At 42.2% G+C, this 19,295-nt stretch overlaps 1 protein-coding gene across 1 annotated transcript in view; it reads left to right on the top strand.

The window, feature by feature from the left end:
* The first annotated feature begins 3,756 nt into the window (after positions 1-3,756).
* LOC138814313 (calcium-binding protein 39-like) overlaps positions 3,757-19,295 on the top strand; it is a 52,189-nt gene continuing 36,650 nt past the window's right edge. Inside the window, exon 1 of the mRNA XM_070003311.1 lies at positions 3,757-3,836. Coding sequence (XP_069859412.1) covers positions 3,757-3,836 — 80 coding nt within the window. The remainder of the gene's footprint in view (positions 3,837-19,295) is intronic.

Genomic DNA, 19,295 nt, shown 5'->3' on the forward strand with positions numbered 1-19,295 from the left:
TTTATTGTCCCAGCTAGCTTTGAACCATGATATTCAGATCTCAGCCTCCTGAGTAGCTAGGATTACAGGCATGAGCCACTGGCACCTGGCCATGATTTTTTGTTTGTTCTTCATTCAGTCACAGGTTTTGAACTAAAGGCCTGGGCACTGTCCCTGAGCTTTTTCATTCAAGGCTAGAACTCTACCACTTTGAGCCACAGCACAACTTCTGGTTTTCTGGTTGTTAATTAGGGAACATTCAAGAATGTCTCAGGGACTTTTCTGGCCAGGCTGGCTTCAAACTGAAATCCTCAGATCTCAGGCTCCTGAGTAGCTAGCAGTACAGACATGATGCATCTGTGCCCAGCTCCCTGTCAAGATGTGTGTGTCCTCCCAAACAAGAGGATATACAGGGAGCTCATTTCCTCTTCTGTTTAATTCTACACTTTCAACCTTCATAAAATGCTGGGATTTCTCCAAAAGATTAGAAATCAACCAGAGGCCAATTGGATGGTTCAAAAAGTTTTCCCAGGGGCTGGGAAGGTGGCTCAGTGGTAGAGCACTTGCCTTGCATGCCCGAGGCCCTGGGTTCAATTCCTCAGCACCACATAAGCAAAAAGAAAAAAGCCAGAAGTGGCACTGTGGCTCAAGTGGTAGAGCGCTAGCCTTGAGCTGAAGAGCGGAGGGACAGTGCCCAGGCCCAGAGTTCAGGCCCAATGACTGGACCCCCCCCAAAAAAAGAAGTTTTCCCAGAAAATTGACATTTATAATTTTCTGAATCATTGTAAAAAAAAGCTCTACAGGAAACCAGTTCAGTTTATGATAATGAAAGGAAGCCTAGAGACAACATACATAATAATAATGCTTGTCTGCTGGTTTTTTTGGGGGGTAGGGTGTATCCTGGGGTTTGAATTCTGGGCCTTCTAGGCAGGCTTTACAGTGAACCACACCTCCAGCCTGCTTCCTTTATATTTGCATAACAGGGAAGGAGTACTGGTGAGCCTTTAGCACTAACACAAGTAAAGGATCAGCTTCAGACTACTTACTCCAAGAGCAACCAGCTTTTGGGGAGTGGATGGCTTACCTAGAACTTTTTGTATCCTGAATAAAAGCACATCAAACTCAGCGCTACAGCCATCTTGAGCTCTGTCTGCACCAAAAAGAGTAATTCAGAAGCTTGGAGTTAGAACAAATAAACACATATTTTTGCAGTTCAAATAGTGCACCTTATCCCAATAATATTTAAGCCAGCCATTGCCATACCTACTAGGACTGGTCAAACCACAGCTGGGGGAGGGGGGGTACAGGAGGAATGAAGGAGGGAGGATGATGGGGAAAGGGGTGATTTGATCTGGGAACATTGTATGCATGTATGTTTTACAAGGAAGTGCCTTATAAAACTAATATATGTTAATACAAATATTTTTGAAGGAACCAGAAGGATTATTTTCATGAGGCAAATAAGCAAAATTAAAAAATACAACTGTATTTCTCTCTGTTTTGACATTGGCCTCCGAGTAAATTGGAGAGTGTCCTCCTCTACTGCCCAGTGAGCAAAAACTATTACAGCAATTTTTTTCAGGCAATTTTAGAACAACTGCAGGAATGCAGTGGGATTAAGTATCCATGTCTCCTAAAAAGCATGAATAAAACATCATCTAGGAGTTCAGCTAGGGTGATTAGATTAGAAAAAGACAGCAAACTGGTAAAACAGCAATTAATTTCTTCCTGCTTCACTTGAATATACATATTCACTTTCTAAGTAAATGAGTGAGAGATCGTGTTAGACTTCCTTTCTGTTGAGACCATGTTCTCTTCCCTTCGACCTTGTATCACAAAGTTGAGGATACCAGTACCAGCCATATACTAAGGGCCAGTATGCATCAGGAGAAGATATCTTCCAAAACTTCCTATAGGCTAGAAAATGGATGTGGGATGCTGGAGATGGAACCCAGGGTCTGGATATGTTGGGTGCCCGACCACTGAGCTCCATCTCCACCCCTACATGTCTTCATTGTAATGATGCAAGTAGCTACCATAGGACATCAGTAGATGTTGAAGATTAGTGCCAATTTCTGTATGATAACCAGTTAAAGTGAAATTAATTATGCAAAAAGATTGCCCCTCTTCTTTAATATCTATATGGTTGATACTTGATTGACTTGTTCACCTTTCATTGCAGACACAGCCATACTGCAAGGCTAACAAAAGCCAAAGGTAGATTAGAAAGGGGACCGCACTGGCTATGACAGGATTATGTTTCCAAGTCCTCACTGGTCCAGGAATAATAGGACAAGAAACCTGTGTTATTGGTTTCTTGGGACTCATGACTGTAATGTTATCTACTCTGGAGGCTGAGATCTGAGGATTGCAGTTTAAAGCCAGCCTAAGCAGGAAAGTCTATGAGACTTTTATCTCCAATAAATAACTTAGAAAAAGCCAGAAGTGGTGCTGTGGCTCAAGTTGTAGAGTGCTAGCCTTAAGCACAAAGAAGCTCAAGGACAGTGCCCAGGTCCTGAGTTCAAGCCCCAGGACTGCCAGGAAAAGAAAAGGAAAGGAAGGAAGAAAGGAAGGGAGGGAGGGAGGAAGGGAGGGAGAGAGGAAGGAAGGAAGGAAGAAAAAAAGGAAGGAAGAAAGAATTGAAAGACCCCAGACCCCCTGGGTTGCTTTCTTCAATGGGAGGGCACCCCAAGAACCAAGACTCCAAACCAGCAGCTGCAATAAGCAAGAGGAGTTTATTTGGCGTTTGCACAAACGGGCTCTCTGTCCAGGGCAGACAGGGAGCCCTGAGCAGCGGTTACAGGCACTTTTAAAGACAAAAGCCCAGGATTAGCATAAGACCCCAGGTTCCCCGGGATTGGCTCAGTTTACTACACGGGGAAGTTTATAACACTTTTTGTAATAAGACAATTAGTGCAGACAAAGGTAGGCACTCTGGGAGATAAGGGTTAGGAGATTTACAGTGTTACAGGTTTGTGATTGATTAACAATTTGGCCTAGTCTGCAGAGCCCACCAGATGGCCCTTATCTTGAGCCCCCTAAAGCGGGAATTTCTGCACAGGAATGCCGAGGAACATACTCTTTGTTCCTTATCTTGGATCCCATTTGGCCATTTGGGGAATTTATTTGTTAGCTCTTTATTTACGACTACAGAGCTTGTCCCAGGGCCGACACCTAGACTCCTAGACTCCGAAGCTTTTTATATATCTCCTTGGAGGGGAAGGGTCAGTGCTAGCAAGTTTACAGAAGCAAAACCAGCAGTTAGCATTTGTAAAAATGTAACTCTAATTTTTAATCTTTCAGAATGAAAGAAAGAAAAGGAAGCTGTGTGAATGGATTTATTTGTCCTAACTCCAAATTCATGAAACTCATCTGAGTAGATTGCTGTGGCTCTTTCCAAATGATGATAATCCTGTACTGAGTATGCCACAATGGTGCCGGACCTGGTGACATATACCTGCCATCCCAGCACTGCAGAGGCAGAGTCAGGACAATCAACAGTTTGTAAAATAAGTCTTAAAAAAATGCAAGGCCTTGGTGACTCATGCCTTTAATCTAGCTACTCAGGTAGCTGAGATCTGTGAATCATGGTTCAAAGCCAGCCTACGCAGGAAAGTTCTGGAGAACTCTTATCTATAATTAGCAACAACAAGCCAGATAGAGTGTGGCTCATGTGGTAGAGTGTCAGTATTGAGTGAAAACGCTAAGGGACAGTTATGTGAAACAGAGTTTAAGCCCCAGTACCAGCATAGAAAAGAAAAAAAATGTTATGTCACGATGTTGATCCTCTATGCAAAATACAAGAAGTCAAAATCACAGTGGATCTTCCAAGAAAAGCAGAAAATCAACAAAGCTTGGTGGGCTAGTTCTTCATTTCCTCATCAGTGATCAGTGATTCTGCACTTGGAATGTTTATCTTGGTACAACTTGCCACCTACATACCACAAAGAGGTAGTGTGGGATTACAATTGTTAGGTTTTTAAAAAGAGGTAGTCAAGTTAGAACAGCACCAGCACGCACGTGGTATTCAGATAAGGGGTAGGTTTATTCAGTAGACATGCTTGGACCAGGCAAGGGTGGCACTCCACGTGGCTGGGAAAGGCCTGGGAATGAGAGAGAGCTGGGAAGAGAGGAAAGAGAGAGAAAAGAGCAGAGAGAGGGGTAAGAACAGTAGCACTCACGTGGTATTCAGGTAAGGGGTAGACCTGCTGGGACCAGGCAAGGTTGGCACTCCACGTGGCTGGGAAAGAGAGAGAGCAAGAGAGCAAGAAAAGAGCAGCAAGAGCTAGAAACGAACAGAGAGAGAAAAAAGGGAGAGTCTGGGCCTGGGCTAGCCCTTATGTAGGGTATGGGTGGGGAAAGGTGTGGCCACATCAAATTCAGATGTGACCTCAGCGGATGCAGATGTGACCTCTTCCAGGTGTCCCAGTTGCCTAGGTAACGCAGGTACTGGGTGGAGACTTTGCTGCGAGGAGGGTGGAGTCTGCTCGCCATCCAGGAGCGGACCTTACAACAATAATGTCTTAAAGTGCTTTGAGACAGGGATGAAATGTTTGTTCTCTAACATAGGTACAACCTCATGGGTAGCATTTGCTACTCTCCAAATCACTTTAACTTAGGTAAATACATGATTTCCAAATCACAGCTATTTGTTCTCAGTTGTACTCTAGCTACTCCATCTCCAAGTGCTATTCATGCTGGTTGCCAGAATCCAGTCTCAGGGATCTTACTGCCTATCCATGCAGTACAGGTAGGAGGGGATTTTGTTTCTTTTTGGTCCTGCTGGAATTAGAACCCCAGCCCTCCCAGTATGCTCTAGCATCTAGCACTGAGTGACAAAGGGTTTTGTTTGTTTAGGAGATAGACTCCACTGGTTTGTTTGTTTATGTGATAGAATCTCCCTGTTACTCTTTGGAATTCTTTTATTTTTAATTTTAATTTAATTTAATTTTATTTATTTATTTATTTTTGGTCAGTCATGGGGCATGAATTCTCGGTCTGGACACTGTCCCTCAGCTCTTCAGCCAGCACTCTACTACTTGAGTCACAATGCCACTTCCAGTTTTAAGAATCTTATGGACTTTCCTGCCCAGGCTGGCTTTGAACCTCAATCCTCAGATCTCAGCCTCCTTAGTAGCTAGGATTACAGGCGTGAGCCACTGGCACCTGGCTGATACCTGTTACTCTTTTTTTTTTTTTTTTTTGTCGGTCGTGGGGCTTGAACTCTGGGCCTGGGCACTGTCACTCAGCTCTTCAGTTCAAGGCGAGCGCTCTACCACTTGAGCTACAGCGCCACTTCCGGTTTTCTGGTGGTTTATTGGAGATAGGAGTCTCACGGTCTCTCCTGCCCGGGCTGGCTTTGAACCGCGATCCTCAGATCTCAGCCTCCTGAGTAGCGAGGATTACAGGCGTGAGCCACCAGCACCGGGCACCTGTTACTCTTTGGGGCTCAATCAATCTTTTCATCTCAACCTCCAGGAATAGCTGGGATTATAGGCATACTTGGGCCATTATAGACATATTTTATCATGCCTGGCCAAAAAGGAGTTTTCTAAAAAACATATGGGACTTAACTGAGACTTCTGAATCTTTATTCCACATTCTTTGTGATCTGAGAGAGGAAAGCTTTTTTGCTCGAGGCTAGTACTCTATCTACCACATGAGCTATAGCTCCATTTCTGTCTTTTGGGTATTTAATTAGAGATAAGAGTTTCATGGACTTCCTGCCTTTTGGCTAGCTTTGAACTCAGCCTTGAGAGTAGTTAGGCATAAAGTGCCTACTTCACTGTTCACTTTTTAAATTAGGAAGACTCTTATTGTAAACATTAATTTAAACAAAGCAGAGTACCTAGATGATGAGAGTGTACCCTTAGATTAGTTGTTCTTGGCAGCTGCACTGTAATACCACGTGTCAGCTTATGTGTGTATTTTATACACACCTGAATTCTGTTCAAAGATATACTGATTCTAGGCACTGGTGGCTCATGCCTGTAATTTTAGCTACTCATGAGGCAGAGATATGAGGATCTTGGTTCAAAGACAGCCTGGACAGGAAAATCTGTGAGATGTCTCTGTCCAATTGACCACCATAAAAGATAGAAGTGGAGCTGTGGCTTAAGTCTTAGAGCAATGGCCTTGAACAGAAAGTGCAGGGATAGCATACAGACCCTAAGTTCAAATCCTAGACATCCCCTTGCCCCCCCCCCACACAAAGATATCCCAATGCCACCTTATTGTCACAGTGTAATTAAAATATATAACAAGTGTAGTCACTAATAAACCAAAAATGGAGAACCATGGAAACATTTTTTTTTTGGTCAGTTGTGGGGTTTAAACTATGGGCCTGAATGCTGTCCCTGGGCTCTTCAGCTCAAGGCGAGCGCTCTACCACTTGAGCTACAGCGCCATTTCCGGTTTTCTAGTGGTTTATTGGAGATAGGAGTCTCATGTTCTTTCCTACCCAGGCTGGCTTTGAACTGTGATCCTCAGATCTCAGCCTCCTGGGTAGCTAGGATTACAGGCGTGAGCCACTAGTGCCCGGCCATGGAAACATTTTAAATCAGAAACCTACAGGACCTGAGATTAAACCCAAACAAAAGAAGGTGTTAAATTATACCATCAAGGTAAGAGTTTGTATTGTTCTGTTACTAAAACACACTGAAGTGTGAAAGATGATTTTTTATTTGTTAATTTGGGTTTGGCTTTGGGATTTGGTTAGCAACAGCCTTCTTAGCTACGTTTGGTCATAGATTCTTGAGGTGGTCATACTAGAAGTTATTTTATTTTTATTTTTTATTTTATTTATTTATTTATTTTTGGCCAGTCGTAGGGCCTGAACTCTGGGCCTGGGCGCTGTCCCTCAGCTCTTCAGCTCAAGGATAGCGCTTTACCATTGAGCCACAGCGCCACTTCCAGCTTTTTCTGCTTATCTGGTGCTGAGGAATCGAACCCAGGGCCTCATGTATGCAAGGCAAGCGCTCTACCACTGAGCCACTTTCACAGCCCTGGAAATTATTTTAAACAGGTTCTGATGAAGAAATTTCAGAAGTGGACATGGGTAAAGCTATACTGTTGAGAATCTGGGCCTTTCTTCACTTGGAACTAGATGTCACCTCTTTTCCTGGCAATGCTCATCTCCTTCCACTCCCCTCAGCCACTTTCCTCTTTCTGTCAGTGAGGGGGGGTGGGGGGGTGTTGGAAGAATAGGAGACAAAATCTAGAGAAAGCTTTATTCTTTTTTGTAGGGGTGCCAGTATTGGGACTTGAACTCAGGGTCTAGGCACTGCCCCTTAGCTTCTTTGTGTGGTAGGCTGAAGCTTTGCAACATGAGCCACAGTTCCACTTCCAGCTTCCTAGTGGTTAATCGGAGATAAGAGTCTCACTGGGCTTTCTGCATGGGCTGGCTTTGAACCAAGATCCTCAAATCTCAGCTTTCTGAGTAGCTAGAATGACTGGTGTGAACCACTGGTGCCCAGCTAGAGAAAGCTTTTTATATGTACTCTGCTATTCACCAGTGAGCCACTGCTTCCTCCTTTAAATAGCCCTGGGTGGAACTTAGTGTGGTGCCTCAGCCTGTACTGTGTTAAGTGCTAGATTAGATAGATTCCCATCCCAGGATAGATCCCTAGCTCTGGCATCTGCCTTTAAATCCCTTACATATGTATTCTTATCATATATAAAGTATTATTCTAAATAGTTATATGTATATATACTATTCTAAACACGCACGTATATCTATATACAATGTTAAACTAGTGATATAAAAGATTGTCACTCAACAAAGCAGTTTATGAGTACAATGCATCTTAATGTCACTTTTTCTATCATTCTCTCCCATCCCTCCCAACCCTAACCCTTTCCTCAATTTTCTTCATTTTGTAGGCTATACATTGAATTTTAGGACTGCACTTCCCCACTTTCTTCTCTTCATTCATCTATCTACCTTCTCTTGACCCCATTCCCTACCTTTCTAGTTCCTGGCATTTATTTTACTGCACTATGAGTAGTCTTTCTAAAGAATTGAGTTCTCTGACTAATGTTAGCATGTCTAAGATTTTTACTTTCTTTTTTTTTTTTTTTTTTTTTTTTTGCACAAGGAACCTGCTATTAGCTGAGCTGTCCCCTCCACGTTAAAATATTAAAGTCCTAGCCTTCAGTGACTCACAACTTGGCTGGAGATAAGGCCTTTAACAAAGGGATGAAGTTAAAATGAAATTCTTAGATTGGGTCCTAACCCAATCCAACCGGTATCTTTACAAGAAAATCAAACAGATACAGAAACACCAGAGACATGCCTATACAGATACAGAAAAAGGCCTTGTAAGGACACACATAGAAAATGACCAACTGAAGGCACAATGAGGGGTGCTTTGATCTTAGGCTTACAGACTCCAAAACTATGAGAAAGGAAGTTTCTTTTGCTTCTTTCTTTTCTTGTCTCTCTCTCTCTCTCTCTCTCTCTCTCTCTCTCTCTCTCTCTCTCTCTCTCTCTCTCTCTCTCTCTCTCGCTCTCTCTCTCTCTCTCTCTCTCTCTCTCTCTCTCTCTCTCTCTCTCTCTCTCTCTGCCTGGGTACTATCTCTCAGCTCTTCAGCTCAAGGCTAGTGCTCTACCACTTGAACCACAGTGCCACTTCCTTCTTTTGCATTTATCACTCAGACTTGGACATTTTATGGCTGCTCTAGCAGACTAATACTCTAACCAACTGATCAACTGTCTTTTCAAAGGTTAGGTTAGATTTTTTGGGGGGGGGGGTTGGGGTGAGGTGGTAGTGTCAGTCATAGGGCTTGAACTTGGGGCCCGGGCACTGTCCCTGAGCTCTTTTGCTCAAAGCTAGTATTCTACCACTTTGAGCCACAGTGCCACTTTTGCTTTTCTGGTGGTTAATTGGAGATATGAGTCTCACGGACTTTCCGCCTCCCAAGTTACTAGGATTACAGGCATGAGTCACCCAGTTCACTGGCTTAGATTTTTAACATTTAGTTGAAGAACCAAAGGACTCTAATCCAGAAAGGCAGTTAAACAAATAAAATACTAATTTGACAGTTGAAACAGCACCTAGCACTCTCTCTCTCCCTCTCCCCCCCTCATTACCAAACATTAAAAGTTCTTTTCATAGAGAAAGACACAGAACTAGTACTTACTCTGTGCAAGGTATTATTCTAAACATACAGAAACTCAGGAATCCTTTTCCCTTCCTTCCTTCCTTTCTTCTTTCTTTCTCTCTCCTCTTTCTCTCTCTCCTCCTCATTCTTTCCTTCCTCTTTCTTTCTTTCTTTCGTTTTGGGGAGGGGGTCCGGTCGTGGGGCCTGAACTGGGCTTGGACACTGTCCCTCAGCTCTTCAGCTCAAGGCTAGCGCTCTACCAGTTGAGCCACAGCACCATTTCCAGCTTTTTTTCTTTTTGCTTATGTGGTGCTGAGGAATCAAACCCAGGGCCTCATGCATGCAAGGCAAGAGCTTTATCACTGAGTCAACTTCCCAGCCCCTCTTTCTTTCTTTCTTTCTTTCTTTTTTTTTTTTTAAATTTTATTTTATTTTATTTTATTTGAGAGCATACTGTACAGAGGGGTTACAATTACATTGGCAGGATAATGCATACATTTCTTACCAAGCATTGCAGCCTCCTCCTTTGTTTACCCTTCACCTCCCTTCCCAGCCTCCCCCCTCCCCCCCACCCAATCATACCCCCCTCCCCCCCACACCGACATTGTAAAGCTTGCTTTGACATGACATTTTGTTATTCTCCTTGTTGCAACAGGTCCACCTGAATCCTTAAACGACTTGTTTGTCCCCATCTCCTCCACATAAAGGCTTGGAAAAAATTATATTAAGTGAAGTAAGCCAGGCCCAAAGAAACATAGATCCCATGGTTTCCCTTATTTGCAATATCTAGTATAGGTATGAGTCAAGCGGAAAAGGTCAGATAATGTGATGTTAGGAAAACGAACCCTTAAATATGTATTTTAATGTTTTCGTTTCTTTCATGCATGTGTTTCTTTCTTTCTGCAAGGTTTTAGGCAAGGAAAGAACACAGAGGAGGAGGTGAAGAAAGGAATGTTTATTGGGGTAAGCTCCAGGGTAAACTCCCTGGTTGGGATCAGAGAGGTGGCACTAAGTCTGGTTGTAGCAGGGTTTATATGGCCAGGGTCAGCAGGAACTTTTAGCATGTAACTTGTTTTGCCACTTTGAACAGTTTTTGGCTAGTGCTCCCGAAGGACAGGACGATTGGGACAGGTGGTATATAATTGGGACAGGTGGTGTATAAGGAAGTGGCTTTTCTCAGGGGCTTTTGCCCTCCAGTGGCCTCTCTTTCTTTTTTTCTCTTTCTTTCTCTCTTTTTCTTTCTCTCTTTCTTTCTTTCTTTCTTTCTTTCTTTCTTTCTTTCTTTCTTTCTTTCTTTCTTTCTTTCTTTCTTTCTTTCTTTTCCTTCTTTCTTTCTTCCCTACCACTTGAATAATATTTCCATTTCCAGCTTTTTGTTAGTTAACTGGAGATAGTCTCTGATTTGCCTGGCTGGCTTTGAGCCACTATGCTCAGATCTCAGCCTCCTGAGCAGCTAGGATTACAGGCACATGGCCAGTAGCAACTGGCTTCAGGAATTTCTACAGATGGAAAAAAGTGAGGAGCCTAGAGATGTAGCTTGCTAGAGCATTTGCCTAGCAAATGCAAGGCCCTGGGTTGGACCCCAGCACCACACCCAAAAAGATAGACAGATAGAAAGATAATAAAAAAAAACTCTTAAAGAAAAAAGAAACTGAGGCACAGATTGGTGAAGTTACTTGTACATAGTCAAGTAGCTACCAAATCAGAGCTGAAATCCAAATCCAAACATTTTTGCTTTAAATGGTAAAGACACCAATTCTTCAGAGACTTAATACTTCCTACCCACCCCTCACAACCAAACTCTTTGCAATACCTAGCCAGGGAAATACACCTGGAGTTAAAACCCTAAACTCAGATTCCAACCCTACTTTTATCCACCACCAGGAAGTTTCCTAATCTGATTAATTGACATGTTAATAGATACCTTCTGTGGGGTAGGCAGAGATGCTGGCATAAAAATGCTTGCCAGTGGGATTAGCCCCAGGCATTGCATGTCCTTTTATCTCTAGCTGAAGTGCTTTTTTAAAGGTATTCAGGGGGACTGGCTTCCAGGAAATCCTCTTTGGCTTTACTTCCACTGAAGGGTTCCTGTGAGGGTTGAATCTACTAGTCCTGACAGTTGAACCGGATCCATCCATCAGTGAGATCGGTCCATTATCCCTGGCCTGCTGAAGCCTCGTGAGCACCAAGGAAGAGGAGAATCACAAAAACTCTCAAGCACTTAACAGAAAGACAGGCGCCCACCAGCCATAGGGGATCTGCGAAATGATCAGACCTCCTTTCTACATTCAGTTCTCCAGTTAGGTTCCTGGTCCTCCATGGTTAGCTTAATGCACCCCAATGAAGGAATCAGCCTTCCCCTCAGCTGCCCCCATTGGATCAGAGGGACTGTGTGGATCTAGTCCAACCTGATTGCAAACTGCTCTTCCCTAGGCCCTGTGGCTTTCTTCAAGTCCCTTACAGTTTATCCCTAAGGATTCATGGTTGGCTTTGATTCTGGTCGTTATTGCTTGGGAGGAAGGTTTGTTTGGGCGGTCTGGAGGTCTTCAGCCACTTTTGGCTTTTTCTGCTTATGTGGTATTGAGGAATCAAACCCAGGGCCTCATGCATATAAAACGAGAACAGTCTACCCCTGGGCCACCTTCCCAGCTCCCTCATTGACTATTGGTATGTCTGGTTCGACAGTGCACAGTTGGAGCCACCACACTCCCAGACCTTGAGGAGCAATTATTGATAAAGTGACTGGAATTCTTAAATTCTTAAATTAAACAAAGCAGAGCACCTAGATGATGTGAGTGTGCCCTTATTCTTAGACTAGTTGTTCTTGGCAGCTGCACTGTAAAACCACGTATCAGCTTGTGTGTGTACTTTATACACACCTGGATTCTGTTCAAGGATATCCTGATGCTAGGCACTGGTGGTCCATGCCTGTAATTTTAGCTACTCATAAGGCAGAGATATGAGGATTTTGGTTAACTTTGGTTAACTTTGACTCTGGTCATTATTATTTGGGAGGAAGGTTTGTTTGGGCCATCCTGGAGGTGAAACTCAGGGCCTCATTGACTATTGGTATGTCTGGTTCGACAGTGCACAGTTAGAGCCACCACACCCCAGCCCTTGAGGAGCAATTATTGATAAAGTGACTGGAATTGTCTTTGCCTCTGTCATCCACCTTTTCAGCTGGTGACAGCAGGTCTGATAACAGCACACAGAGAGGGAGTGGGAACCACCCTTGAAGAACTCACTCTTGTAATCAGCACTCCCCAGGGCAGTCCCATTCCCCTCAGCCCACATTACTGCAGCTGGGCCTGAGTCTCATTAGCTCTGTCTCTAGTGTCTCTGTGTGGGAAGTCACTGTGAAGAGGTCCAGTCGAGTCTCCCCACTGGATCCTGGCTTTGGTTTCAGTGCCTGTCCTAAGGCTTGAACTTGGGGCCTGGATGCTGTCCTGAGCTCTTTTTGCTCAGGGCTAGTTCTCTACCACTAGAGCCATCAGCTTTTGGTAATTAATTGGAAACAAGAGTCTCAAAGCCTTTTCCTGTTCAGACTGGCTTTGAACCACAATCTTCAGATCCCAGCATCCTGAGTAGCCAGGCTAGGGCCCTGGTTTTGATATATATCTGAACATATTCAGAGCCATAGGATTTGGTTATCTTGTGCTGATGAATTCTATCCTTGCTAGTAAAATTTGCAAAACAAATTTAAAAAAAAATTGCACCAGGCCAGGCTAAAATCCAGAGTATATTCTTTAACTGTGCTATGCAACCTACTAAACATGCATGAGCTTGCTTTTCCTTCTCTTTCCCGTGAAAATAAACAATCCAGTCAGGTGCCCGTGCTCATGCCTATAATCCTAGCAACTCAGGAGGCTGAGATCTGATGATCACAGTTCAAAGCCAGCATGCAGGAAAGTCCATGACACTCAACTCCAATTAACTACCAGAAAACCAGAAGTGGCACTGTGGCTCAAGTGGTAGAACACTCACCTTGAGCTGAAGAGCTGAGGGACAGCGCCCATGCCCAGAGTTCAAGCTTCATGACCAAAAAAAAAAAAAAAAGAAAAGAAAAGAAAAGAAACAATCAAAGAAACAGACCCTGGGCCTTTTCAGAGCCAGATGCTTACTGACTCACTGGGTTGGCTGTTTCTGCTAGTTGATGAGCATGGCACCCAATATTCCAGCCGGACCAGGTGAATGCAACACACCAACACCCCAGATGTACTTGGCTTAATTATGTACCCATACCACACATACTGCAGTGGATGGCTCAATAATGTGTGTTCAAACTACAACCAGTCTGGAAGCTATTACAGTCCCTATTTTTAAAAAGTATTCATTTCTCTTAAGTAATTACAAAGAGGTTTCAATTCCAGAAGTCAAGTACAATGCATCATGATCAATGTCACCGCTTCCATCATTCCCACCTATCTTTCCCCACTCAGTCCCTACACTCAAGTTATGTAATTCAATTTTTGCATAATGAATCCTAAATGCATCATTTTTAAAAAGTTATATATTGTTGGTCATCTGTGTAGCTGACCATACATAATTGAGTTTTTTCTTTGTTTCAGACAGGATTTCCATACATAATTGCCCACTGAAGTTATGGACTATCCATGAGGCAGTCATCAAAATTAAAAATACTCTTCCAGCGGTTCTTACAAAGAAAACAAATCTCTTGTCTGCAAATTTATGTTGTAGTAACTAGTTTTTACTTTTCAGTGAACTGCTCCTTTTCCTTGTCACTTTTGTAAATGCATAAAAGCAATGTTCTATTGCTATCTGTTGCTACAAGATATTAGTAGCCATTTACAAAAACAAAACCAAAAACCATTATGCATAAGTGTAACCCCTCTGTACAGCATCTTTACAATAAAATAAAATACAAAACAAAACAAAAAACCATTACAGGAACTTTTGATAAAAGGTAATCTAATTCTCCAAATTTCAGAAAGATCTTGTTATGCCTGGGCATCAATGGCTTGTGCCTGGAATCCTAGCTCCTCCAGGAGATGATCTGAAGCTTACAGTTCAAAGCCAGAAGATCTCCAAATTAATCATAAAAAAGCTGGAAGTAGAGCTGTGGCTCCGATGGTAGAGTACTACTTTTGAGTAAAAAAAGCTCAGAGTCAGCACCCAGGTCCTGAGTTGAAGCCACAAGAAGGACACAAAAGATCTTCTGTATATTTACAGTTTCCAGACAGTTTTAGTGGTACAGGCAGGCCTGTAATCTCAGCTATTCAGGAGGTAGAGGTAGGAGGATCTTGAGTTCAAACCAGCCTAGTCTAAAAGTTGTTGAGATCCTATCTCAAACATAAAATACAAACAAAAGAAAGAACAGACAGGATGGTTCAAGTGACAGAGTGCTTGGCTAATAGCTAGGAGGCCTGTTCACGTTGTTGTTGTTTTTTTTTTTTTTAAGTAAAAGCTCAAGAGTAACGCAAATGTCATTTTCACTTTTCATTATAAAGACATATTTTAACATTAAATATCTGACCTGTCTACACTGTCTGCACTGTAAAATCTATGTAGTAGTTGCTTGGGTAGAAAGCAAAAACAACCAAATACCTGTCTACACTGTCTGCACTGTAAAATCTATGTAGTAGTTGCTTGGGTAGAAAGCAAAAACAACCAAATACCTGTCTACACTGTCTGCACTGTAAAATCTATGTAGTAGTTGCTTGGGTAGAAAGCAAAAACAACCAAATACCTATCAGTTACTTTTTTTAAAGTTCTGATAATAGAACTCAGTACTTTTCCTATGTTAGGCAGGTGCCCACCACTGAGCTACATTCCCAGTCCCTTAAGATACTTAAGAGACAGTTTAGCCTTGTCTCCATATCCTCTCTGAAGCAACTTTATTTCGCCTAAAAATGTAATCTTCATTGAGATAAAGAAGTGGACATTGAGAATGAATCAACTTTGCTTTGTTGTTTGCTTGGGTTTTGAATTCAGGACCTTGCACTTGTTTGGCTGGTGCTCTGCCATTTGAACCACACTGCCAACCTGGCTTTTTGTTGCTTATTTTGGATCTGGAGCTTGATAGACTTTTCTGCCTATGATAGTATTGAACTGTGATCATCTGGATCTCAGTCTCCTGAGTAGCTAGGACTACAAATGAATGTACTCAGGGTTTTGTGGGTTTGGATTTTTTTCCCCCACACCTGGCTGGATCCATTTTTTAAATAACAATCCTGCCTTGGAGTTTCTTGACCAATTATAACGATTACTGAAATCAACTTCCTATAAAGATAAGACAAACAAGGCTGTCTACATGAGCTGAGTAGATGGCAAGGTTTACAAGAACAGGAGCTAAATAATGTTGCGGTGTAGGAGACTAGGAAGCAGAATGACCTTGAATTAAGAGTGGAGAAGGGCTTTGTCTCTAATAGGCAAACCCTGTTTCAGATGGTAAAACAATTTTATAGTATCAATTCACACATGACAGTAACTTTTTTTGTTACATTTGGATAGAATGCAAAAGAGCACAAGGTAGCTGGATAGGCAAACGTCCTCTCTCTTACACAGAGAAATGTCCTTCACCCACTACAGCCTCCCTTCAGGGAGTGGTCCCAGAGGTTAGGGGGGAACACAGCATCAGTGACTCAGTGTCTTCCAGTGCAGTGATGGGTGCGCCCATTTTCCCAAAGCCAAAGGGAAACCAGACATATAGATTCAAATAAAATATAAACCAAGGGAAGCAAGTTTCCTTATAATCTTGACAGATTTGAAAGATTAGCCTTGACATTAAATATATCCTTGGTGTATTACTATTTCAATACATGCAAAGCTTCCAAGGAAATTCAAATTGCCTAAAACACTCTTCTGTTAGCCCCGGAAGGACTACCATTATTATTACTTGTGTCAGTACTACGGCTTGAACTCAGGGCCTGAGCCCTATCCCTTAAGCTTTTTAACTCAAGGTTATCATTCTATTACCTGAGCCATAACTCTGCTTCCAGTGTGTGTGTGTGTGTGTGTGTGTGTGAATATGTGTGTGTGTGTGTGTGTGTGTGTGTGTGTGTGTGTGTGTGATTAATTGGATATATAAGAGTTTCACAGACTTTCCTTCCAGGCTGGCTTCAAACAGTGATCCTCATATCTCAGCCTACTGAGTAGTTATGATTATAGATGTGAGTGCCATCAGCACCTGGCTCTGAAGCTTTTTTTTTTTTCAGTTGTCGATCTTGAATTCGGGGCCTTGATACTGTCCCTGAGCCTCTTTGTCTTCAAGGCTAGCACTCTACCACTTGAGCTACAGCACCACTTCTGGCTTTTCAGTGATTAATTGGAGATAAGAGTCTCATGGGGATTTTTCTGCCCAGGCTGGCTTTGAATTGCAATCCTAAGATCTCAGCCTCTTGAGTAGCTAGGATTATAGACATGAGTCACCAATGTTTGGCAATAATAGAAAGTTTTGAAGACATACACAATACAGAAATGCTGAGCTCATTACCCAGCAGTCCCCACTGGCCACATTGCATAGTTACCAATCCATGGCCATTCTCCTCACATCTCTATCTCTGCCCTTTGCCCTTCCCAGGTTATTTTGAAGCAAATTCCAGACTTCATTTATAAATCAAGCATGGATCTGAAGTCCTTATGTAACCACCTCTAGAAAATGAATTTCTGATTAGGGTACTTCAATTGCTCACTAATTCCCCTACAGTGTGAGTGCTTAATTAGAGTTCTTCAAATGGGAACAGCCCCTAGGGTGTAGATTAAAGCTAATCTATGTGTCCACATATTGGGGACTAGTCATACTAAAGTAGTTGAAAGTGAATCACCATACAGACCCCCTAAACACTGTGAAACTCAAATGACTGAGAACTACTGGGTTTTGTTGTATGACTAGCAGAGGCTTAATAGAGAAAGCACTCAAGAGTTGATACTTAGGTTTTGTTCTTGGAAGAAGAGAGTTATGGAGGGGGCAAAGGTATTTTGTGGAGAAAGATGGAGACTTGAAGATGGTGTTGACTTGTGGACTTTAACTGCGCATTCATTTTAATGGCTGTTCTTGTGGAAATGTGTTCAATGCTTTTGTGCTCACCTAAGAGAATTCTCTCAATGTGGGAAGAGTTCAGAATGACCTCGGGGGGATAGAGAGAGGAAAAGGTGACACAAGTTGACAGAGAGAGGGTCAGGCCTTCACTCCTGCCATTAAGTCACAATCCTCTTTCACATAAGAGGTAAAAGAAAAGCAGTGTCTGCTACTCTCTTGGGCAGGGGAGGTTTTAAATCCCTTGTACCACTGAATCTTTTCATACTCTGAAATTTATGGATTCCCTCTCAGAATAATGTAGTGTTTTTTGTTTTTTGTTTTTTTTTTTTTTTGACAGTCCTGCGGCTTAGGGCCTGTGCCTTTCCCTGAGCTTCTTTTGCTCAAGGCTGGTATTCTACCATTTGAGCCACAGGGTCACTTCTGCCTTTTTCTGTTTATGTGGTGTTGAGGAATCAAACTCAGGGTTTCATGCATGATAGGCAAACACTCTACCACTAAGCCACATTCCCAGCATCCTTTTTTCTTTGTGTATTGGTTCTAGGACTTGAACTCAGGGCCTGGGTGCTGTCCTTGAGCTTTTTAGCTCAAGGCTAGCACTCTAACCACTTTGTGCCACAGCTGCAGTTCTGGTTTTTAAGTGGTTAAATTGGAAATAAGAGTCTCATGGGGTATTTCTGCCTGGTCTGGCTTTAAACCACATCCTCAGATCTCAGTCTCTTAAGTAGCTAGGTTTACAGTTGTGAGCCAGAAAAGCCTGGCATTGAAATCATTTTCTTAAATACATAAAATATACAGGATTACAAAAGAAGCAATACAGTTGCAATACAGTTGCAATACAGTTACCAAAGTATTTTAAACATGTGGTGCAATAATAAAAATTGTTAATCTTAATAAGATCTTGTGGAATGTATAATTACTATAATTTTGAAGTGGGAATGAATATAAACTATATTTTGAGATTTGAGATATCTGTAACGACTCTAAGGTGATATAAAAATAAGTAACTTCTTCTTTTTTTTTTTGTCCCTTGAACTCTGGGCCTGGGCGCTGTCCCTGTGCTCTTCAGCTCAAGGCGAGTGCTCTACTACTTGAGCCACAGCGCCATTTCTGGTTTTCTAGTGGTTTATTGGAGATAAGAGTCTCAATGCCTCTTGTGACTAGTCTGGCCACATTGGGCAGGTACAATGACAAATTACTGTGCTCAGGAGTCCAGGAGAGAGACAGAGGTCTCTTGGAAGAGGGATGCCTGAAATACAAATGTATATAGATAGAGATATGTGTATATATATTTGATTTGAAATCAAAGTGAACTTGGATCTTAGTATGGTCGTGCACAATGGAGATTGTGGGCAAACTGTCCCTATTATTCTCTCCATCTTGCCTTGGGGTCAATCTATGTTACAGCATGAGATGCCCTTCACTCCTCAACACAAGTACACTCAGTTCTTTCCTATGAGCCTCTTTCTGGGGTTTGAACTCAGGGCTTTAGGTACTCTGGTAGAACCATACCTCCAAGTTCTTTATTGGGGTATGTGTATGCAGGTCCTGGAGCTTGAACTCGAGGCCTGAGCATACATTATAAAGTAAGTAGAGGAAGTGGCTCTGTGACTCAAAGTGGTAGAGTACTAGCCTTAATCACAAAAGGTCAGGGACAGCACTCAGGCCCTTAGATCAAGCCCCATGATTGACAAAAAAAAAAAAAAGTTTTGTAAGTATAGATTGTATTCTATTAAGTACTTTTATATATTTATTTACTCAATTCTGGAAACATGTTAGTCTACTTCTCTACATGAAAGGATGATTTTATACTGTGACTCAGGTTTCTTCAAAATTAATAATTTAATTTGAGTGACAATAATAAAAATACTTTGAAATCTATTGAATTTTTCTTCATAAATATAGAAATAATACAAGCAATTAATGGAGAGTATCTTTCAGATATATGAGAGAAAGTCTTAGGAGCACTTAGAGTTCAATCATATACGTACTTATAGAATTGAATTCTTTTTCTTGTGCTCATTGTTGTACTGAATGTACCGAAGAGTATATATCCATATGCTTGTTGAAAACCTCACTGATAAAAGAAAAATCTTTCTGGTCCAAGTGGTACTGGAGGGCTGGGATGTAGCTCAGTAGCAAAGCATTTGCCTAGCAAGTGCAACGTCCTATATCCTGGGTTTGATTCCCAGTAAGTGGTATTGTAGTTTGGTATTGG

Source organism: Dipodomys merriami, unplaced genomic scaffold (assembly GCF_024711535.1).
Source record: "Dipodomys merriami isolate MVZ:Mamm:240054 unplaced genomic scaffold, mDipMer1.0.p SCAF_6, whole genome shotgun sequence".
NCBI classification, from domain to species: Eukaryota; Metazoa; Chordata; class Mammalia; order Rodentia; family Heteromyidae; genus Dipodomys; species Dipodomys merriami.